Source organism: Myotis nattereri (genome assembly GCF_964212035.1).
Source record: "Myotis nattereri genome assembly, chromosome: 2".
NCBI classification, from domain to species: domain Eukaryota; kingdom Metazoa; phylum Chordata; class Mammalia; order Chiroptera; family Vespertilionidae; genus Myotis; species Myotis nattereri.
In genome coordinates this window covers 135,487,760-135,512,982 of record NC_138076.1, presented here as the reverse complement: position 1 = coordinate 135,512,982, position 25,223 = coordinate 135,487,760, and the positions used below count along the sequence as shown (strand labels likewise).

The 25,223-nt window shown below is 34.5% G+C and overlaps 1 protein-coding gene across 1 annotated transcript in view; it reads left to right on the top strand.

The window, feature by feature from the left end:
- The window catches only part of LRRIQ1 (leucine rich repeats and IQ motif containing 1), a 264,793-nt gene that overhangs the window by 184,881 nt on the left and 54,689 nt on the right, over positions 1-25,223 (top strand). Inside the window, exons 24-25 of the mRNA XM_081084809.1 lie at positions 20,999-21,131; positions 23,382-23,442. Coding sequence (XP_080940935.1) covers positions 20,999-21,131; positions 23,382-23,442 — 194 coding nt within the window. The remainder of the gene's footprint in view (positions 1-20,998; positions 21,132-23,381; positions 23,443-25,223) is intronic.

Below are 25,223 nucleotides of genomic sequence, written 5' to 3'. Positions count from 1 at the left end.
GCAAAAGAAAATTATATAGGGTTTGATATCAAGCTATTAAAAAGCATGAAAGTATCTCAAAAAAATACATGATCAGTAGCAAAAATATGTATGTAGTGACTGAAGAAAAAACTATTTTTGATAGAAAATACAAAAGTAATTCTTGAGTCCCAAATTCTACATATGAGGGTAGACTAAATTGGGACTTGGGTGTTCTTTCTCTGGTGGAAAGATATAAAAACATTATGATAATATATTTAAGAAATATTCTGATGGGAGCTTCAGACTAATTTTAAATTCTTGGCTGCACCACTTACTTTGCAACATTATATGTAACCTCTCTGAGCAGAAGCATTCTTATATTTAAAATGGCAATATTATTGTGCACCTCAAAGTCCTTGTGAGGGAATGTACTGAAGTGCATAGACCCCTTGGCATATAAGTTCTCACTAGAAAACGGCAACTGTTACAGCAGCTAGAAGCTTATCTATACCTCCAAATCTCCCCACCAGCCATCTCAGCCACATGCTCTTCACTGAAATGTATCTTTTGTCCTTGACATGTTGAGCTTCTGCTTCCACAGTAATTGTTAAAGAGATTGCTGTTCCAGGCAATGTCATGAACTAAGTATTCATGTACAGCTCACCTAAAATACTGAGGTTAAAAAAGTATTTAAAATAGATTTTATCATTTTAAGCAGTTTAGGTTCATTGCAAAACTGAACAGAAAGTAGAATTCCCATACACCTCATACATACACAGGCTCCCCGCTATGAACAGGCTTCACCAGAGAGGTGCATTTCTTATCATCAGTGGGCTTACACTGACACTTCATCACCCAAAGTCCTTAGTTTACATTAGAGTTCACTTTAGCTACACACTTATTTCCATGGGTTTGAAAAAATGCATAATGACATATATCCATCATTATTGTATCATACAAAATAACTTCACTATTCTAAAAACTGTTCTCTCCTCCTTACCAACAAAGGTAGAGAATTCCTCAAAAGTCAGAAATAATAAAATGTGAATATAAGCATGAATAAGTCTTGAGACGTAATGTACAGCATGATGACTATAGCTAATACTGTACTGAATATTGATCATTTACTGAGAGTAGATTTCAGGTGCCCTTATCTCAGACACACACAAACACACATAAAATAACTATGTGAGGGTATTATATGTCAACTAACTTGTCAGTAGTAATCATTTCTCTACATATATGTATATCAAATCATCAGGTTCTGCACCTTAAACATAATTTTTATTAAAAATAAATGCTGAAAATTATAAAAGGAAATAAACACAAATATTATACAGGTAGGTGTAGCAAGTAATGGCTTAGGAGTGATCTCTCCAGAGTAAGTGGGAATGTGTCTGCTAGTACCTGGCAGAAGCAGTCAGTCTTTCTGAGTTGGATAAAGTCACAACTCTAAAAATTCATATATATATATAAGTATATATAAACTGAAACAGTCACAAGATTACTAAACATTTGAGGTAAAAGGCACTAGAGTGAGAACAAATAGAAAAAACTAGAGAATCATTTCATTGAATCATGAATGTAGTAGATTTATCAGCTACAGAATAAAAATGCCTTTACTTGATGAGCTGCATAATGTATTATGTATTTTCATACATCAATATGTATTTTAAAATATAATGAAGCTAGTAAAATATAAGAAACTAGCAAAATTAGGAAGCTTTGAAAAAACTGGATAGCAGTTCTAGAAATTAAATATGATGAATAAAATCATAAAAACAAATTGTAGTTAATATTATAAACTCAATAGATGGATTAAACATGGTTAGATTAATTGAAGAAAAAAATCGTGAGCCGGGTCTACTGTTAGTATGCATCATCTGTACAATTAGCTATTAAATACCAAAGACAGCACACTATTTTCGGTTGTTACCAAACATTATAGACTTTAAATTTACTCAGGAATCATATGACCTAAAGTACTGGCTTTTTTTTTTTTTTAAGAGACTTAAGAAAATTTTCTCTCTTCTGCCTCTATAATGCAAAAGAATATATTAGTGGCACTTTTAACCTCTATGGACATGAAAAGAAAGCGCTCAGCTGTGGTCTCAAACAGTTCTAAACTCCCGGGTTTGCCTTAGTATTGGCAATATAGTTAAAGGGCACAAGTTTAAGATTTAGAGGGTTTCTGTTTTGTAACTGGCTAGCTGTTGCATCCTGGGTAAATCCTTAACTCACCTGAATCTCAGTTTTCTCATTTGAAAAAAAAAAAAAAAGAAAAAAGATTAGTTATGTGCTTTCTTTTTACTATGAAATAAATTAGTTTTCATTTCTAAATTTATCTCTGGGTATAGCTAGTATAAATACATTAAGACAAACCCCCTATCCTTAGACTAGTAATTAAATAATATGATAAGGAGCTCTAATAAATTTCTTTCCTGAGGAATTGATACCTAATATTCATACTATTTTGAGGTGGCTGCCTCAGGAGGAAAGAAAATAAAATGCTATTTGTCGAGCAACCAGAATAATCTTGAGAGACTTTATATATCATTGAGACTTCACAGCATTCCTATAAAAGAAAAAGTAATTATCCCCATATTATTGAAGAATGCAACCAAGGTTTGGAGCTTGTGTAAGAGTAGCATGAACTTGAACCTACATCTGGCTGATTCGAAATGCCACAGTGTTTCCACTTCAGCAGGAAACCATATTTTCCCACAAAATTTCCCTTAATGTTGTATTTCTGAATATGGAAATGAATGACTTTTTTAAAGGTTCTTAATATACCAGGTGTAATAAAGAACACAGACTTTTTCTTGTGAATGACTTTTGGAAAATAAGAAAGAATTTTGAACAAAATTTTCCACATTCGGTCACAGAGGAATTTGTAAATTTCTACTATATAGTTGTTAAATTGTGAGAATGAATAAGCACAATAAGCATTGTAGCCATAGGAAATTATGTATGATTTGCTCAGAAACTCCAGTATTCTCTAACTCTGTACTTTTTCAGTGGTTAATACTTTCTCAAGAATAGCTTTTTATACACATTTGCATAACACATATACTTAAGACTATTTAAGCATATTTCTTACCTATGCTCACTGAAAGACTAAAAATAACTTTTATCTCCATATGTTTCTGTGCTACAATAGAATTATAAAACAGCATATTTTGACCTAAAGATGGAACTTATTGACTTCTTTTTTTGTATCTTTTAAACTTAAAATGTAAGTGCCTTGGCTTCATTTTTTTATTACTATGTTTTTCAAATTAGGGAAAAAAACACCTTTATAAAGAGAATTCTTTTTACAAATTGAACACTTCATATCACTGACACTAAATGGGACATAATATTTTAGTTAAATTAACGGTATCTACAGAGTTACTTTAGCCTGAATTCTAATAGAAGGAAAGGAAAGGTAGATCATGAATTTCACATTCAAGATTGACTTGGGGATTGTGTGGTGAGACAATTTACTTGCATTTTTGAACATCCTGGGAGGGTGGCACTAGCTACCCTTCCATTCCAGATATCTTCTAAAATATAAAGCAAACAGCCTAAGAAGATAGAACTAATGACTCTTCTGAAGCATAGGGCAGATTTACTTGCTGTCCAATATAATAAAGAAAATACTCCCTCATCAGTACAAAAGGCAGGTTAATTATAAAATATTTGAGCTCCCTAAGCTTGGGACAAAAACCTTTCATGAGCTCAGTATCTAAACCAATACAAATATGCTCATGTTCACGCTCTCACTGTGCTGTGAATATTAAAGCCCCTTTCCCCTGACCTAGGAGTTTTAAAGAATGCTAGGCAAACTTTCTACCTGAAAGTGGGATCAAATCTCAAGCCTACAAATTTTTCGACATAGAAAAACATTCATTTCACAACTTAATAAGTAAATGAGTTACCAATAATAGGTACATGCAATTATATAATGAATCATCCTGCTTTACAAACTGTTCTTTAAACTTGTGTATATTTTATCCCATATTTTGGTTGATCTGTGGAATGCTATTAGGAATCATGCATGTGTAATTATTGCTTTTAAACTATCTAGTAGTTTTGAGGAACACTAATATAATTTTTAGGACTGTAATAATGTCATATATGCCTGGCTGTAGGTATGATTTTAAAAGATATTAATGGGAATTAGCACAAGCCAACCATATCCCAGGAAACATCAAATAATCTTTTATAGCAGAGAGGGCCAAAGTTTTGAAATCACAAAGACTTTGGGTCAAAAATCAAAATTGCCATTTCTAAGGTCTGTAGACACCATAACTCAGAAAATTATATATATATTTTTTAATTTATAGGACTCCTTTCCCAGATCCTCAAATGATTTTGTGAGTTTGTCTCACAGATTGTCAAGACATGTTCTCATTTTACAATACATGAAACTAAGATTTAAAGTGATAGCAACCATTTTTCTGATTCTTATACCAGTTCTCTCTCTACAACCAAGCTATTCAAAATGATAAGCATCCCTTGATGGTGTGGCTCAGTTGGTTGAGCCTCCTCCTGTGCACCAAAGGATGGCTGGTTTAATTCCCCATCAGGGCACATGCCCAGGTTGCTGGCTCAATTCCCAGTAGGGGGTGTGTAGGAGACAGCCTATCAATGTTTCTCTCTCTCTCTCCCTCTCCCATCCTCTATCTCTAAAAATCAATAAAAACATATTTTTAATGTGATAGACAATGTTTTGATAATATGTTTCCAACATGGTGAAATAAATTGAAAGCCAACTTTGGTTACTATTTCTACTGCATAGATTGAGAAGCCCTCAGTTGTATATGATTCCCTAGGCTTTAGGAAAGGTTCTTGTAATGAGTACATAGAATAAAAACAAAAGGGAAAAAATTAGTAAAACTTAAACTGCAGAAATACTTTTGGACAAAGAGAGGCTAAATGATTTTTGTGATATTGGGATAGATGAATAAATTTTGACAGAAAAATCTTTAAAAATTGTAGGGTTAACAAATAATACAAACTTCCATTTGAGAAAATAAAGATTGATGGATATATTCTTCTGCTGAGACCAGAATAAATTCAGAATATATTTAAAAAGAGATCTTAAAATATAAACTTATTGTAATACTAGTAGCCCAGTGCACGGAATTCATGCACTGGGGGGGAGGGGTGTTCCTCAGCCCAGCCTGCACTCTCTCCAATCTGGAACCCCTTGAGGGGTGTGAGGGATGTCCGATTGCCTGTTTAATGGGCAGTAGGACATCCCTCGCACAATCCAGGACTGCTGGCTCCCAATTGCTCACCTGCCTGCCAGCCTGATCACCTCCTAACCACTCCCCTGCAAGCCTTATTGACTTCTAACTGCTCCCCTGCCAGCCTGATTGCCGCTAAGTGCCCTCCCCTGCTGGCCTGGTCCCCCCAACTGACCTCCCCTGCTGGCCTGTCTCCCCTAAATGCCCTCCCCAGCTGGCCTGAATGCCCACAACTGCCCTCCTCTTCAGGCCATCTTGTGGCCACATGGGGGCAGCCATCTTTGACAACATGGGTGTGGCTATATTGTGTGTTGAAGTGACTGTCAATTTGCATATTACCTCTATTATATGGGATACTACCCCAATTTGATAGAGTCAACTCTACATATGTGGCTGAATTGAAAAATACATATTAATTTATAATAAAATAAGACACCATGAGTCAGTCTAGTAGAAATAATAGGTATCAGAAAAAATATACAAATAATTTATATTAATTGTTATTAGTTACTGATTATAAGATAAGAATGCTTATTTTAAGGAATAAAGTCTATCTTGAAAATATTTGTAGGGGAGAAGAGATCTGAGAAAACAGAATATAAATTTTAGGAATTAAGTAATTGAAATTAAAATCTATAATATGGTTTTACCTGAAGATCAGTCAAAGCAGAAGAAATCATGAAGTTGATATTATGTTATAAATATTATCTAGAATTCAGTGCAGAGAAGCAAAGAGATAGAAAATTTAAGACATGAAAATATATAGAAAAAGTTATAGAAGGTTTAAGTTATGTGTAATTGGAGTTCCAAGGAGATAACTAAGATAAAATGAGGCAACAGAAATATCCAATATGATAATGAGTGAAAATTTCCTGAACTAGATGAAATATATTTATCCATAAAGTCAAGAAGTTGAGTGAATCATAAGCAGTATAAATTTTAAAAGAAATCTACATCTAGATGCATCAGAATAAAATTGCACACAATAGAAAAAAAAAATATTAAACTAATGAGAAAAAAAAGTTTGACAGCTAATGTCTTTTCAATGATTGGGTAGTTGTATAAATGTAAGTTATAGCCAAACTGGAATTCACCAGAATAAGGACAAAAAAACACAAAACACTTTTATAATAACAAAAACTGAGTTTACTACTAACAGTTGCATATTAAGGAAATTTATTTAAATGGACAGTCCTAGTCACAAGAAAATTCCACATGAAAGATCCCTGGTTTAAAGAAGAGTGAAAAAAATTCAAAAATAAGAAATAATGTTGGTAAAATATAACAAATGACTAGCAATGATAATGTCTTGTGAAATTAAATATCACAATGAAAATATAGATATATTAATATATTACTCATATTATTTTATATTATAATATTATATTTTCTGGGATGACAAAATGATTGGTTAATTTAAATTATGTTAACTACATATGTTATGATTTCCAGGGCTAAAACTAAAATGAATATATGCAAACAATATTATTTCCATACTAGTAGAAAGAAAACAATAGCAAGAAAAGAAGTACACAATTCAAAATGAAACCAAGAAGTAATGAAAAAGAACATGGTCTATTCAGGCAAATAGAAAGCACAAAACAAGGTGATATATATGTATGTAATTTTTTCAAATAGATCTGTACTTACACTATATATAAATCATTAAATAACCCAGTTAGCAGATAACAAATTTTTCTACATTTTTAAAACACTACAAAGAATCAACACTACTCAACTTCAACACTTACTATAAAGCTACAGTAACCAAAACGGTGTGATTTTGGCAAAAGAATAGAGAAGAGATTAATGGAACAGAACGGACAGCCCAGAAATACTCACACAAATATGGTCAACTGATCTTTGACAAAGAAGCAAAGGTAGTACAACTGAGTAAAGCTAGTCTTTTCAACAGATGGTTGGTAGAATAAGGGGATGTCCACATTTTAAACATCACTGAATCTAGGCCTTATTCCATTCACAAAAATTAACTCAAATCAGATCACAGAACTAAATGTATAATGCAAAACTCTAAAATTCTTAGATAATATTGGGAAAAAACCTTAGATAACCTGTGTATGGCTTTGACTTTTTAGTTATAATACCAGAGGCACAATGTATGAAATAATTTATAAGTTAGGTTTTAATAAAATAAAAAAATATTCCTGTTTTGTTAAAAAAAATGTTAAGAGAATGAAAAGACAAGCCACAAACTTGGAAAAAAATCTGCAAAACATGTATCTCATAAAGGACTGCTACCCAAGACATACAAAGAACTCTTAAATTATCCACAAGAAGAAAGCACATTGATTTTAAAGAATGGGCCAAAGACATTAGCAGGCATTTCACCAAAGAAGATACATGGATGACAAATAAACCTATGAAAAAAATCTCCACATTTTATTTAATCAAGGAAATGCACATTACAGTGAAATACCACTGCACACCCATGAGAAAGGCCTAAATCAAGAGCACTGACAATACCAAGTGTTGGTGAGGATGGAGAGCAACAGAGCTCTCTTCCTTGCTGGTGGGGATGCAAATGGCATAGCACTTTGGAAGACAGTTTTGAGTTTTCTTTTAAAACTATACACACTCTTACCATCCAGTAGTTACACTCTATGTTATTTACCTATATGAATTGGAAAGTTACATCCACACAAAAAAACCTGCACGCAGATGTTTATAGCAGCTTTGTTCATAATTGAAAAAATTTTGGAAATAACCAAGATGCCCTTCAGTAGATGAATGGATAAACTGCAGTACATCCAGATAATGGAATATTATTCAACACTAAAACCAGACGAGCTATCAAGTCAGACATGTGGAAGACATACATGCATAATACTAAGTGAAATAAGCCCGTCTGAAAAGACTACCTACTGCATGATTCTAACAATGTAACATTCTTAAAAAGGCAAAACTATGGAGACAATTAAAAAGGACAGTATCGCTAGGGGTCGGGGCAGGGGAGAAGGGATGAAGAGACAGAGAGCAGAGGATTTTCAGAGCAGTATGATACCATAATGATGGATACATGTCATTATACATTTGTGCAAACTCATAAAATCCATGGTACCAAAAATAAACCATAATGCACACTGTGGACTTTCAGTAGTTATGATGTCTCGGTGTAAGTTCTCAGATCATAACAAATGTATCACTGGGTGGGGGAGGGAACTATGTTAATAATGGGGGAGGCTTTGGTTGAGTAGGGGCAGGGAGTATATGAAAAAATTTCTATACCTTCCTCCTAATTTTGTTTTAATCTTAAAGCTGCCCTAAAATGAATTGTTATTAATTAAAAAATAATATAAGGCAAAAATGAAAGAAGTTCCAAGAGGGTTTAAAATTCACAACTATATTGGGGGAATTTTAAGGTATCTTTCTTAGTAATTTATAGAACAAGTACTCAAAAACTCAGTAAGGAAATGGGTTGATAAACCAATTGAATAACATTTGCATAAAAGACATATATAGAAGACACAACACCTAAAGGATGTACATTATCCTCAAGCACACACAGGATATTCACAAAACTTTAACATATACTGGACTTAAATCAGTTCTTAAAAATTTCTTAAGGATTCTAAAGCAAACAAAGCTATTCTATAATATTTAATACATAGGTGATTATAAAGGACATCAAGAATGTCAAGGTTATAAACTTCATCATAGTGGTTACCCTAAGAGAAGTAAGATATTTTGGAAAAATAGTGTTCTATTTTTTTTTAATGATCAGAGGTAACATGAAATATTTATGCATATTTTATTTATACTAGAGGCCCAGTGCATGAAATTCATGCAAGAGTGGGCTTTCCTTCCTCCGGCTGCTGGCATCGGCTTCCCTCTGGCACACGGGACCCGGGCTTCCCTCGCAGCCCCGGCTTCATCCAGAATGTCGTCTGATTAGAATATTTTGCTTTTATTATTATAGATAATTCTTAAAAATAATTTATATAATTTCCATAATTATGTGTATATTTATAATATATTTATTTATAAATCTTGATATAATCACATGGCATATACAATATTTTGCATGCATCGTATATATCTCAATAAAATACAAGTAATTAAAAAAGCTCCCAGTGCTCACTTTTGCAGCACAGATGCAGTGCTAAAATTGGAAGGATATGGAGATAGCATAGCTTCTGCACAAGGATGACATGCAAATCCATGAAGCATTCTATATATTGCTTTATTTTCTAATGTTTATGGATAACAAAACAATGTCTCTGATAAATGGGGTGACTTGTCCAATTGAGGGCCCTTCAAGCTTAAAATTCCACTCCCAATTTCTCCTCCAAACAAATGAAAGAGCTTCTACAAATCAATATTTATATAAATATTTTACAGCTAGAAATTAACTTTGTTTACAGGAAAATCTATAATGCCTTATCCTGACTTCTTTCTCTACTACAGTGTGAGTGGATCCATAATGCTTTTACATATCATTTCAATTAAAAGTGAAATCCATAAATGGAGACCCTGATTCATTTACAAATGAAATTCTGCTACATAAAGCAGAATTCTGTCTTTTTAAAGATAATATAATAAAATTTTAAAATTTTGCACTAATGGAGTATGGAAATTCTTACATCTTCAGGAGGCTATGGGAATATTTTATCAAATTATTACCTAAAGAATACAACAATTTTGGTACCAGGTTTATTAGTCTCTAATTAATATATTGTCACTCAAAGTGTGAAGGAAAATTATTTTTATTTATTGCATTTTATAATGCAAGTGATATTAATATGCATTTAATACTCCATATGATGTTATTCCTGTCTATAATAGAAGCATATATATTCTAAAGTTTGAAAAATATAGAAATTATTAGGTGCAAAACATTAATGGACATTAAGAAATGCATTATGAATGTGTAGACATGTGCCATGAGCTATAGCTATAAAAAGTTATTACAATGATATTTTTAAAATGTTTAATTGTTCCAGCAAGCCTCTATATTAATGTATCAGTATAATAACACTTTCTTATTTTCAAATAAAACTAGTAAGGAAATTAACAATTTCTACTTGGCTTTCAATTAATAATACTAGTACACAAATGAATAGAATTATGGATTTTTTTTTTTTTTACCAAAGAGTAAAAACTATTCGATATGTCAGGGACCTAAAGTCTTAACACTATACCAAAAACCAAAAAACTCCCAAACCAAAAACAGTAGGCAGTAGAATTTCTAAGATTGTATTATTTTAAAAGTCAACCTACTTACATCATCAGGCATTATTCTATCAGGTGGGCCCTAGTTTGGATGACCTACTATATTAACACTCCCTGAGGGAGTTTGAGTTGGATAGAGGAATATTTTCTGAGACTAATTAAATTGAGAAAGTGAAACAAGAGAGAATCATGCCAATGGAACCTCTGTCATGGTTAGTCCTGAGCAATTGCTCAAAATTATTTGAAATAACTTCAAATCAATTAGGACTGTATACCCTTCTTATCTCTTATTTTTTCTTTCTTAAAGGCACAGTAAAATCCTTATATAGTATGAAATAAAATACATTTGAAAATACCTGTTACAGATTTAGAATTCTGATAAAGAGGCCTTCCTAGACTCAACCCCAGAATAGTGTTCTGTGTAGTTTTGTGGTTAATCCTGGAATCTTCCCCTCCTGCCAGTGACTCCCCGGAACCTTGTTCTGGGTCTGGATTTAGAGACTTCTGCAGATAGTCTCACCTCTAGGGTAGGGGAGTCTTAGTGTGTGGCAATTTAGATAGCACAAGCCTATGCATAGGAGAGTTTAATTCACTTTTTAAAAAAATAATAAAATGGCTACAGTTGTTAAATAATTCATATATATTAGGCAATTATTATTATGTATTATTATATACATTTTAAGAGGAGAAAACAGACAGAGAGAAAGTAAATAATTTACCCAACATTACACAGCTAATAAGTGAAAAAGCCAACTTACGTTGTTCAAGTCTGTAGCTAGGCAGATAGAAAGATGACTAAAGTGAAGTCTTTTCTCTAAGGACCAAGTTAATTTATTCTGTAATTAATTTCTCATATGTCACGATTCCAGCGCCTCTTTTAACGGAAAATTAAGTGTTGTGCCCGATTCACCGGAAGGTGTAGAAAGCAATTTTAGGCAATGGTAGTTCTAAAAACAATGCCCTATTTACACGTAGCATTTCTTAAAAATGGGTAAATCTGCCAATACCATGGCAGAGAAGAATCAGTATTACTGATTTTCCCTTTTACTTCAAGCTCAGTAGGTCTTGGCACATCATTGTCTGATCCTATCATTTAAAACTTTGATATTTTTTAATCATAGATTTTTTAAATTTTTATTTTAAATTATTACATTAAAATAATATTCATTCGATGATTGAGGTTTTATTGTCACCACCTTAAATTTTGTGCCTAAGGTATTTCATTTGTCCCACTTAACTTGCCCTCGTTCTAGCCCTAGATAACAACAGACAGGGAGACATATTATAAGTTAATATCTCTATGACTTTACCAACTTGTGATTCTTGAGCTCTCACAGTAGAAACCAAAGAACCACCTTTATGTGTTATATGGTACTCTGCTAGAAAGATATAAATGAGGAGATACAGATCAACTTTACAATACCAATGGCAAAACTTTTAAAGTGCTTTCAGAATTGTACATAAGTTGAATACAGACACTTATTGTAATTGGTTGATAAGTACACTAATGTCCACTTTGTAAAAGAATATTTGTTATTCCATAGAGATTCACTTAAATATAGTAACTCCATAATATTAAATGTTCTGTCTACTGTCTGCAGAATCCATATATTTTAAAAGATATACTTTAGTAACTCATTTTTATTTTTCTTTGCTTTCATTAAAAAACATTCATACACTGTATGTACTACCCAACCCCCAAACAGATGAATTTTGAAAATGAATTCAAATGTCAGGCACTCGCAAGTATTTTTCATTCTAGTACTTTTTTTTTTTACTCTTCCTGCCATAAAATACAATGAAATATGTAAAGGAGTGATTAGTGCTGCAGTTAGCCTTTCACCCTTACATATAGCTTTGGCTCTATTCCCAAAATTTCTGTTTTTAAACTTTTGTACAAACAATCCTTTTCTTTATTCATGAAGTCATTTTTCCTTAGTGATCAATTACATATATATTTAATATATTTTAAAAGAATAGGGATGTTGCTTGTCACACATAAATGGCTCTTAGAGAATTATTGGTTACATGCCAGTGCTGTCAACATTCCAACAACACGTTGGATTGGTTAAGGAAGAAGCCATAAACAGCCTATCAACAAGTATTTATACAAATGTTAATGAATTTAAAATTCTATTAGTGTAACATTTATGCCAAACTCCAATTTTATTTGTGCTTTATTTGTGAGGTATGATGCAATAACTTCTTTTAATAAACACATACGGACCACTTATACTTTATAATGTAAATCACATTTTTTAGTATTTCCAGCATAAAATACATAGAATCAGCCATTTATCAAAGTTACCAAAAATATTTCTATCACATGAAGCATTTTGCTCAGCATGCAACCATGTCCTCCAAAAGCTTTTGGTAAAGAAATGAACTCATCTCTATCCATGAAACTAAGAGTATTTTATTATTATATTACCGAGGAAAGCCATTACAGGAAAAGAAAATAGTCATGGGAAAATTGCCATAAGTATAAAAATATAAATAATTAGCCCTTTTTGTGTGCCCCAAATGACAATTGAATCTTAATCTCCCTCTGTATATATTATGCTATATTTGAAAATTTAGAAAACTGGTTTATTTGAAGCATATGGGTTTAATGAATCCTTATTTTGCTTTTCATAAAGAAAGGAATATTTCCATTAAAAAAAAGAATTTATTTCTTTTGGTGAACTTCTTTAAAACTGAACAACTTTTCCTAGGGTTGCATACATTATGAACATTTTATAAAGAAGCCTTATATGACAGAGAAGTTTTTCTGGTATTTTTTTCTAATTTAATACCTTTAATTGTCAGATTTTTGAAACATCATCAAATCATTTATTCAATAACAACACTCAGCAGAAAACAGAAACAGGCTACACATATTTATTTCCATTTAGCCTGAATAACCAGTTTTACTCAACAATGCTCTCCTAAGTTTTGCTATGACTAGGGAAGATAGCATTTTAAATCATCCACCTTTTAAAAATTGAAATGACTTTCTAAACAGTCATTAAGAAAGGAAGTGAGGTCTGTTGTTACTTCACCTCTTTCGTTTCTGATTTTTTTTTTTTTATTAAGGTCCTCTCTCTTTGTTTCTTGGTGAGCCTGGCTAGAGGTTCATCAATCTTGTTTATCCTTTCAAAGAACCAGCTCTTGGTTTTATTGATCTTTCGTATTATTTTTGTGGTCTCTATGTCGTTTATTTCCACTCTGATCTTTATTATCTCCTTCCTTCTGCTCATTCTGGGCTTTTCTTGTTAATCTCTTTCTAATTCTTTAAGTTGTAGGGTTAGATTTTCAGCATGTAACTCCCTGGCAGCCTCAGATTTGAGGGGCATATTTAACTTAGGTAGGGTGGAGGGTAGGTGGCAGGTCTCCACTGCCATACCCCCTATGGGGTGAGGTGGTCTAAGCTGGGAAATCTGGGACACAGTTGTCTTCCTTTCCCAGGGGAGAAGTTGTTGGAGTTTTTCCAGCAGAAGACTCGGCACAGAAACTTCCCTAATCCCCCTATCTCCTTTCCATGCAGGTGATGCCACATTAGTTGTCAATTTTTATTCCAATCTAATTTGACTTATTGAGGTGAAGTTTCTGTTAAAATAATTAAGCTACTCATCCTATCTAATAAGAGACAAACATGGTAATTAACCGAACCTTCGTTACCATCACCATTGGCTGATCAGCGTGATATGCAAATTAACCACCAACAAAGATGGCGGCTAATTTGCATACTGTAGGCAGAGTGGGACACCAGGAGCTGCCATCCAGGCCCTCGTGTGTGACCTCAGGAGCCGCAGAAAGCCAGGCCGCAGGCAAGGCGGCCCCCTGGGATCCGGGAGCCTGTCGGGGAGGTCTGCAGGCAAAGCAGTGATCAAGCTATGATGGAGAGGGTGGGGGGTGGAAGGAGCTACAGGAGCAGCTCTGGCTGGAGACTGAAGACTCCGGCCAGAGCAAGGAGCAAAGACTGAAGGCTCCAGTCGCAGCGAAGACTGTGTCCAGAGCAAAGATGGAAGGCGGTGGCCAGAGTGAAGGTCTGGGTCCTGAGTCCTATACAATAAAAGCCTAATATGCTAAGTGTCCAGTCGTCTGGTCATCAATTCAACCAATCAAAGCATAATATGCTAACGATATGCTAAGGCCACTCAACCGCTCACTATCATGTGCACTGACCACCAGGGGGCAGATGCTCCAACCTGTAGGTTAGCTTGCTTCTGGGGTCTGGCTGATCGGGACTGAGTGAGACAGGCTAGACATGCCCTGGAGCCCTCCCATGGTCCCTCCCCGGCTAGCCAACCTCCCGCATCCCTCCCTGGCTCCGATCGTGCACCAGTGGGTTCCGTCAGCCTGGCCTGCACCTTCTTGCAATCTGGGACCCCTTGGGGGATGTTGGAGAGCCAGTTTTGGCTCGATACTGCTCAACGCAGGAGCTTCCCCCTTGTGGTCAGTGCACTCCCACAGGGGGAGCACCGCTCAGCAATAAGCCAGGCTCATTGCTGGCAAGCACAGTGGCAGTGGCGGGAGCCTCTCCTGCCTCCGCAGCAGTGCTAAGGATGTCTGACTACTGGCTTAGGCTTGTTCCCTATGAGAGGGCTCAGGCTGGGCTGAGGACACCTCCCTCCGCTGAGTGCACGAATTTCATGCACTAGGCCTCTAGTGTTTAGATAATGGGGTATCCTTCACAATGCACAGGTTTGTATCCACCCTAAAATTCTAAATTCCAGCTCTACCTTTCTCAGGGCTCGGAGAGGACATTAATCAACTATGGCAATGATTCCTTTACTTCACCAATATTTATTGAGCACCATACTACTATGTCCCATTTAAATAGCTTATACTCTAGTAGCCAAAACAGACACATTGAATAGGAAAGTAGAATATAATGTAATAGATGTTATTATGGGATCTATAGGATCCTTTGGAGGACATCTCTTACCTAAACTGAATAAGGAATGCAATCTTGGAAGCTCAGGGGCTTACCCCAAAGAACGTAATTTCTAAAGCTGAGATCTGAAGACCTGAAGCAAGAACATGGTTGGTAAAGTGGATAATACCAAGAACAAAGTTTATAGGTGAAAGAGATCATTTTGAACAATTATATCTGGGTGATTGAGGCAGGAACCTAACACATGAATTTCTTAAAAGTATATGCAAGGGTTGTGTGCTATGCAAAAATTTTGCACATTATCCAAAAGCAGTGGAGAACCAGGAGTTTAATCTATGAAGTAGCATGTTAGATTTGTACTTTAGCAAGACTATTTGGTGTATGGAGATAGTATATGTAGTAGCAAGACCAAAGCAAATAGACAAGAGAGAGGCTGTTACAGTAATTCAGAGATTATGGTGGCCTGAATTAAAGTAGTGGCAATGGGAATGCAAGAGATTTGACAGAGTGAAAATAATTTAGGAGGTAAAATATGTAGTTGGGAGGTAGAATGCTGTTTAAGTGCAACATTCTGACTTCAGAGTTGTACATTGGTAATGGTGGTAGTGTGGTAGCAACTTGGAAAAGGTGGTTTAATGCATGGCTTCAGTCTTTTTACATACTCACTTGAAATTATCTGGGCATATCTACTAAATAGAGAGGATATGGATAAATACATTTCAGAAGGCACTAGGGAGAGTGATTGAAGAAATTAAATGAAAATCCTCATACAGGGAATAGAATAAGATGGAGCCAGGATAGGACCCCAAAGAAGAATCCTGAAACTGGAAGGAATGGCAATGAAAGAGGAATCCTTGAAGGAGACTGAGATTAAGACAGAAGTCAGAAGAAAACATGGAGAGTGTCTGAAACAAAATCCAAAGGAAATAAACCTTTAAGAATGAAGGAGTGGACAACAGTATATAATATTATAGAGGAGGCAGCAAGATAAGAACTTCAAACAGTCCCAAAGACTTTGCAGTATTAGTGATCTCAGTGTGAACAGCTCCAGTGGAATGATGTGGGGAGAATACATATTGCAGTGGGCTGGCGCATGAATGGCAATGAGTCATCAGAGACTGGACTGTATCTTCTATTTCAAAAAGTTCATCTGATAGGGAAGATGAGAGAGGAGAGGAAGATATAAAGCCATTTCTGAGAGGCAAAAGAAAGGAAATACCATGAATCCTAAATTATAGCAATGAATCCTAAATTATATGAATACTTGGGATTCAGAGCATAGTTGAGAGTATTGGTCTTAGGAGGAGGGGTGTCTCTCTTACTGTGACAGATATTTTGTCATTACACACTCATTCCTGTTAAAAAAAAAAAAGTACACCTAAATAAAATGGGGCCAGTAGAGATGGAAAGGAGGAGCCAGGTATGAGTGTGATACACAGCAGATGAATTAGAGCAAGTTTCTGATTAGATGTTGGTACTTAAGAAATGAGCAGCCAGGGTTGACTGCAGGATATCTGGTCTGGATGCCTTGGGAATTCAGGAGGAAAACAGACTTAGTGGGATGATAATGGTAAAACTAAGTTGCGATTCTGAAATTCAGCTGGATATGAAAATATAAATAAGATACAGGTTGGTGATACCTAGTCTTCTAGGCTGCCAGCCTCATGAGATAATATACAATGTCTCCCTAGCTGACCTTCCTCAGAAGCCAGCACAGTGCCAGGCACAGAGTAAGAATGTGGTCTCTTAGGTACTTGTAGAATGGGAGCATCATCATCTAGGAATCTTTGAAGGAGCCTGAGAGGAGCACTCGAAGTTTGGCTGTTGCAGATTCCTTCTGAGAAGTGAGTTTTAAGACAAAGTAAATGGCCTGCATAGTTGAATTTAGCAAAAAGGTCAATGAAGGTAAAGAATATATGTGCTTGTCAGAGAAGACAATTTAAAGCCTTCTCAGTAAGGACAATTTCAATTTCATAAAACCAGATTGCAATAAATTAAGGAGGGAACAGAAATTAAAGAAATAGAGACAGAGAGTGGACTTCTCTTACCAAAAAAGTTAATCAATACCTTTTAGTGTGAAACACAAGGTATTAGAAGATTATAGAATTTGTCCCTGACATTTTATATTTCATTTTAGAAGTTTACTGAATTGAGAGGCACAAACTTATAAATTATAAGGAGGAAATGGCTTATAGTTTAGAAGATATTTAACAAATAAAGAAATGTGTTTTCCTAAAGAAGAAAAATATCTTCTTTTGAAAGTAGAATGAAAACTAAAATCAAATAATGGGCAGAAGTAAATATTTGCACAAGTGATAACAGATAAAGGATCACAAGTAGTCAATTGAAAACAAAAACATAAATTCAGTACTAAGACTCAGTAGATTATTGGGGAGAACAGAAAGATATTTTATACTATATGACCTATAATTAATAAATAATCAGATTAAACATGCAAAATTTCACTAGCCACAAAGACATGTAAACTAGATAATATCATATGATATTTTTGTCAAAATATCAACAACTTTAAATATGTAATATTATAATGTTGACCAGGGACTCAGTGAATTGAGAAACCTCATATAGTTATGTGGTAAATTGATTAAAGCTTTTAAAACTATTGAATAATATAGATTATTTTAAGTTCTTCAAAATATTGATAGTTTTAGACAAGTCTTTAATTCCACCTGATCAAATAAATTAACTAAATAGGATAATTACAAACTTCTGTAACAAATTTGTACATCATAGTGTAAAACCACTAATAGTATGTTCAGAGTGAGATTTACATTTCATGGAATACATTTGTTACAGTACTAACTGAAAGGTAGGCTGTATACATACAAAAGACAAACAAAGCAATTTTATGAGAAAACTATAAGGAAATGCCTTAAAAATATTATCCAGTGGTTGTTTTTGGATAGTGGGAATTTTGTGGATTTTCTTTTATTTTTAATTCTTTTATTTATTTCTTAAAGTGTCAATAATGAGACTACATTATTTTTATAATTTAAAAGTTTAACAATTTGTTTAAATAAAAGCAATCAAATTTGTGTTTTGAAATAAAGGGGCCTATATAGACAGTAGTAATTAGGGGAGAGCAGGAATCAAAGGAAGACATTTTTCTTAGGCTGATGATGTAAGAAGTTAGTAAAGCAAGTCCCAGAGAAGTAGGATAGCACAGTAGATAAGGGCCTCACTTTCTTCAGGCAAAATGATGCTTCTGTAAACGGAAAAGAAATACTTATTGGGCAGCCTGGCTAAATTAGAACTTTGTTAAGTAACCCAGGTCACTACTATTTTTCGTACCCCAGTTGCAAAAAAACAGGACTTCTTCTGCAAGTTTCAATGAGTAAACCTTAGTTTTTTCTTCTCAGTGGCAGAAGTGGTCCTGAAATGGGTTAGCCAAATCACTTCCTGCAGCTTTTGAATTGCAGTATCTTTGAGTTCATTCAGCCAACTTCATCACTGTGTTTGTTCTGTTTCTAACACTGAGCTGTGCCAATCTACCAATCTATTCCTTAGGGTTAAAATGGTTCATTTGAATGGGACCCTTACAGTGAAATGTCTCATCTTTACTTGGGAATAGTTGTCTAGAATCTTGGTTGAGTTCTGATGTAAAAACTGCTTAATATATAGAGTGTTATTGCACAGTTGAGGAACACTTTCCAAAATGACTACTTAAAAAAGTGACTATCAGTGTGTGTCACTCTTTTTAAAAGCAGGAAGCCATAGATAATTCTTATTTTTAACTAAAAGTACACTTGTTACAAAAAGATTCTCTGAATAATAAGGTTACAGCTGTGGACTCGTTTCATTAACAGGGTCACCGAGTCCCCACTATTCTGTCACTGCACTCATGGTTCCAAAATCTGGCCTGGTCAACCAAGAAAAGCATAGAAAAGGCTGGGACTCTGCTGGAGAAGAGGCTTAATGCCGTGCTAACTGGGTGTGTTAACACCAAGTCTTTCCTCTGTTTGAGTCCCTTTTATAGTTTCTGTACATCTACCTATAAGGCCATTTACCAAAATGGTGACAGGTTATGGATTCAGTGGTTAGCCCTTGTATGTAAAGTATATGTGCCTCCAACATATCAAATATGGGTGGGTTAGCTTCAGCTCATGATGCAAGGGTGTGGCCATTTTGGAAACGTAAGATCCATGAGTACTAAGAGGTTTGAGAAATGAACATTCTGATTTTTAGCTGATGATCTATGGCAAAAGAATAGTTCAGATTAATAAATTGACAGTTTAAATAACAGGTTTTTAATTATAGCACTCTTGTGAGTTTGATTACCATGAGTTAGTTTTCAAGAGGTATATTTCTCTGGTTTACTGTCAATCAGTTGTCTAAAACTATTAAGCCCCCAAAACTGTTATGGCACCTGAAAAAGGAACCAGCCCCCAATATCATATTCATGGGTAAAAGCTCTAAAACAACAGATCTTCAGTGTAACTCTGAAATGCATAGCATTAATGTAGCAGCAATGTCTATAATTTAAAAAATACAACTATATATACATATATATTAAAATTTACATTTGAATGTAATGGTTGGAGTCTTCTTTTAGCTATTTTATTTTTTATGCTTGTTACCTTGGTATTCATACCTAGTATAATTTATCATCTTCATATTTTCCATAAACACTTTTATTGTTATGTTCCCCACCCCCCTTTTTGAAATAAGTATCCTATATAATAAAAGGCTAATATTCAAATTGACTGAGTGGTGGAATGACTGGTCATTATAACGCGCACTGACCACCGGGGGACAGACGCTCAATGCAGGGGGAGTGCCGCTCAGCCAGAAGCCGAACTCATGGCTGGCGAGTGCAGTGGCGGTGGTGGGAGCCTCTCCTACCTCTGCTGCAGTGCTAAGGATGTCCAATGGACAGCTTCGGCCCACTTCCTGTGGGGAACAGGCCTAAGCTATCCATCAGATATCCCCTGAGGGCTCCTGGACTGTGAGAGGGCATAGGCCGGGCTGAGGGACCCCACCTGAGTGCACAAATTTTGTGCACTGGGCCTCTAGTTATGGCATAAGCCATATTATCCTGATAGAAATTGTATTCCCAACTTAAAATATTATATTACCTTACACAAACCAAGCTTAGTTTTAAATAAAATTAAAATTCTGATTTAAATATCTTCATTATATTTATAAATTCTGCATATGCATAAAACTAGTATGAGAACAATTAGTCTTTAAAATAAGCCTAAAAGGACATCATAGTGCATAGATAGATCTTTTTATATTAGAACTAGAGTCCGAGTACAGGTAGGGTCCCTAGCAGCTGCTGGCTGCCAGCCAGGGCCTTCCTTCGTTCCACGCCACTCCCTGGTGGTCAGTGCACGTCATAGCAAGCGAAAGAACTCCTGGTTGGTTGAACTCCAGAGGGGACAGTTTGCATATCAGGCTTTTATATATATAGATAGATTCTACTGTCAACCAAAAATAATTATTTGAAATTTCTAATTATAAGAATAAAAAAACAACTCTTAAAAATATTGGCTGCATTAAAGCATTTTCTTTATTTTTCAAGGTATGTGGGTTTGAAACTCAAGCAGGAAAAGTTACTTTGTGACTGACTTTTTTCTTACAGATGATTTAGATCCCATGCATTATGTTATTTTCCCCCTTTCTTATGATAAAGTTTGTATCCTAACTGAACTGTTTGGACAGAATTTGATCTCTTTAAATAACAAATAAAATGTCCATATTCCTTTCTCAGTTAAGGAAGAAGAATTTATCTGCAAGGATACCGAGGCACATGAAAAATTAGAAAGGAGTAAAGAATATACGTATCAGTGGCTTCACACACAGGTTGGAGTTCGTGAAACAACTAGTTCCAGAGATTTGAAATGGTAAGGTCATTTCCCTTAAATTAGATTTTTGTATTGTAAACACATCTTGAAAAGTTAAACCTAGGTTAACTGTGTTAAAACAAACATGACTTATAGCCAAAGGCCAATATACCACGAAGCCAGGTTATAAAACGGCCTCTTATATAAAATAGACTTAATCACTCTTTATATTTTTCATTCTAAAATGTTTAAGAAACTCTTTCTGTAAATGCTTAATAACAACAGATGAACTGCACAAATGATTCTGCTTTTTAAAGTAAATCCATAGTATATATTAACTGTTGATAAATGTAATATTTAGTACAAATTGTATTTTATTTTGTGTTATTTTTGTTATCATTTATGTTTGGCAGTTAAAATTATAATTCTACCTTGATGCTGACACTTTACCAGTCATATAACTAATTTTCAATGATGTCCAAGGTTCAACTTCCTCTCCTTTATAGTGAGATTATAATGTTTTATCTATCTCACAGAATAGAGGTGAGCTCACAAGGTTGAAGATATTAAATGTTTTATTTAGCAATAAACAGGGTCAATTAATATATATATATATATATATATATATATATATATATATATATACATTTTGTGAGGGCTGCCATAACAAAATACCACAGATTGGGTAGGTTAAACAGCAGGGATTTGTTTACTCACAGTTCAGGAAATTACAAACCCCAGGTCATGGAGCCAGCAAGTGTGATTTCTTTGGAGGTCTCTCTCCTTGGCTTGCAGATGGCTCCCTTCTCATTGTGTCCTCACATGATCATCCCTCATCTGTGTTGTCTATATTCTAATCTCTTCTTATAAAGACACGAGTCATACTGGATTTGGGCCCAGCCATGTGACTTCATTTTACCTTCATTCCCTCACCCTACAACCAAATACAGTAAAATTCTGAGGCATTGAGGGTTAGGACTTCAATATATGAATTTTATAGGAACAAAATCCAGCCAATAACAATATAAAACATATATATATATATATATATATATATATATATATAGCCACTGAATCAAAGTTTTAAGGAAATAAAAGCCTGGAGATAACATTTTGACATAAATTTTCAAGATTTTCATTGTAGCCACTTATGTGCACAGAAAAGTAAAATATATGTTATTTTAAGCATTTATTAAATGTATAAACCAATATGGAATGTAAATGTAGATGCCACTTTAGAAACATTTCCAGGCATTTTGGGTAATAACTATTTAAATGAGTAACACACTAACAAACAAAATCCTACAATTAGTGTAATTCATAAGATGAAATCCTTAGAACTATAAACAAATGTAGTATAACCCCATGACTTGCCATCTATATTAACCAGATATAAGAGGTCTTTCAGAGATTTTAAAGCATTAGCAGAGATAATGTGAAAATTTTAAAAACTTATTCGGGATGTAGTTTAGATAAGTTCACACATTTAACAATATCCCTTACTCCTAAACAAGTTATATTTAAATATATTATACAACAGGTAATTATTTATGGATATTCTCTTTTGAAATATAATATGTAAAGGTATAGGCAGTAACATTTTAAGAAATATTATTTTCAAGAATGGAAGTGGGTTGTTTTTTTCCAGAGACAGTGGAAAGGAAGGGGAGAAAGAGAGGGGGGCCGAGAAGCATCAATGTGAGAGAGACACATCAACTGGTTGCCTCTCACAGGCTTCCCTACTGGGGTAGGGGTGGGGGAGTGAACCGGCAACTGGAAATGTGCCCTTGATCAGGAATCGAACCTGAGACCTTCTGGTGCACAGGCCAACACTCTACCACTGACCAGGGCAAGAATGGAAGTTCTTGAAAAGCCAAATGCTCTACTTTTAAACAGAAGTTAATTATGAGCAGTAGAATAATGTATTAAACCACAAAATATTTTAAAAATAGGAAGCTTTGCCTTAATCATAAAACAAGAAAGATATGTAGGTAAATAAGTATTTATATTTTTTATAATTTTTTAGCTATCATTCTTGTTTCTTTCATATTTTTATTGTATGTGTTTATGTTTAGCAAAGAAAGGTAGCATTAAAGTGTAACTTAGAAATTTTATGTCAAATTTAATTTTATTAATGACTATGGAAAAACTTAAATTTGTATATAACTTTGCATGTAACCCCTATTTAAGAAAACTATTATTACCAGTTTTTTAATTACTAATTAGTCCCAAACCTTTCATTGGGCATTTCTTTCATATTCTTTCTCTATATTTATGTAATAATATTATTTCTGTTTTTTGTCACTGCAGCAATCATTTCTTGCCTGAGTTAGATCCAAATGTACTTAATGGTGGAAGAGTTCAGCTTGTGGTAAGAAATGTGTTTAAAGATACAGAAAAGTTGTAGACACAAGTACTTAACAAGTGCACTTTAAAATATGTCCATATATTAGTATAAATTATGAAAATCTCAACTGTGTTTATTTAGGATAATATCAAAATACTAGGTACTGGGATAATAACATTTTCTCCACTTCTAGTCTAACATTAAAATGTATTACTCTTGCCCAGCTGGTGTGCCTCAGTGGTTGAGCATGAACCAGAAGGTCATGGTTCAATTCCAGGTCAGGCCATATGCCCTGGTTGTGGGCTCAATCTCTAGTGTGGGGTGTGCAGGAGGCAGCCAACCAATGATTCTCTCTTATCATTGATGTTTCTATCTCTTTCTCTTTCTTCCTCTCTGAAATCAATAAACATATACTAATAAATGTATTACTCTAGAATATTAATTCTACATGGTAGATTATAAAATATTAACATGTTACAGTATTTAAAATAAAATTACCCTAACAGGAATTTGCTTAATAAAAATATTTTTTGAATATTCAAAGAGTAGAATACTTGAATGAGACAGCAAAGTACCCTCACAACTCAGAAAATTAAACCAGATAAAAATTATCAAGTAATTGGGAATTCACGTACTCAAAGTAATCCTATCTAATAATAGCCACATGGTAATTGACCATACTTTGCTACGCCTCCCATTGTCTAATCAGCGAGATATGCAAACTAACCACCAACAAAGTTGGTGGCTAATTTGCATACTGCAGGCAGGGCGGGATAGCGCGAGCCACCAGTGCAAGCCGCCATCCAGGCCCCCATGGGCGATGCCAGAAGCTGCCTGCCTACCGCCTGGGACCGGATCGGTCCAGGGCCACCGTTGGGCCCTGGAAGCCCCAGAAGCTGCCAGATATGGCAGTAACTCTATCAGTAAGAACTCTGAAAGTCAGTGGCATAAATGCACCAATTAAAAGACAGATTATGAGGGTGAATCAAAAACAAAACCCACTTTAAATATAAAGATGCATATAGATTAAAAGTAAATGAATTAAGCTGCAGCCTTTTTTTGCTCAGTGGATAGAGCATTAGACCATGGAGTGAAGGGTCCCAGGTTCGATTCCAGTCAAGGGCATGTACCTCAGTTGCTGGCTTGATCCCCAGTCCCTATCAGAGCATGTGCAGGAGGCAACCAATCAATGTGTCTATCCCTTTCTCTTCACTCTCTCTAAAATTCAATGAAAAAATATCCTTGGGTGAAGATTAACAAAAACAAAGTAAATGGATTAAGTAACATTAAAGAAATTATAAGAAAATATATTCCAAATTTTGTTAGTTGTATAATGGTTATGTTTAAATTATTAACACCTAAGAAATTGGGTGAAGGGTACATATAATATGCTGTAGTATTTTATAGTGTTTTTTACATGTTTGAGATTATTTCAAATTAAAATATTAAAAAAATAAAAATTAATAAAATATTAATTGAAATGTATCTGCATTACATGAAAAATCTCCTAATTGCTTCTAGCATAATTTGTTAAATTGTGCTAAAATTTACAAGGGTTCAATTAAAAAATCTTAATTCTAAATGATATAATAGAAAATATATAATAGTGCAGTTATAAGCACTTATCTGAAAATAAATATTTAAAGAAGTGAATTTAAAGAAGGGATTAGCCAAAGAAAATATATGTACGACCCATGGACACAGACAATAGTATGGTGATGGCCAGAGAGAAGTGGGGGGCAAGAGCTGGGTAGTGGGGGCAAAAGGGGGGAAATAGGGACATCCTATCCTATCTAATAAAAGAG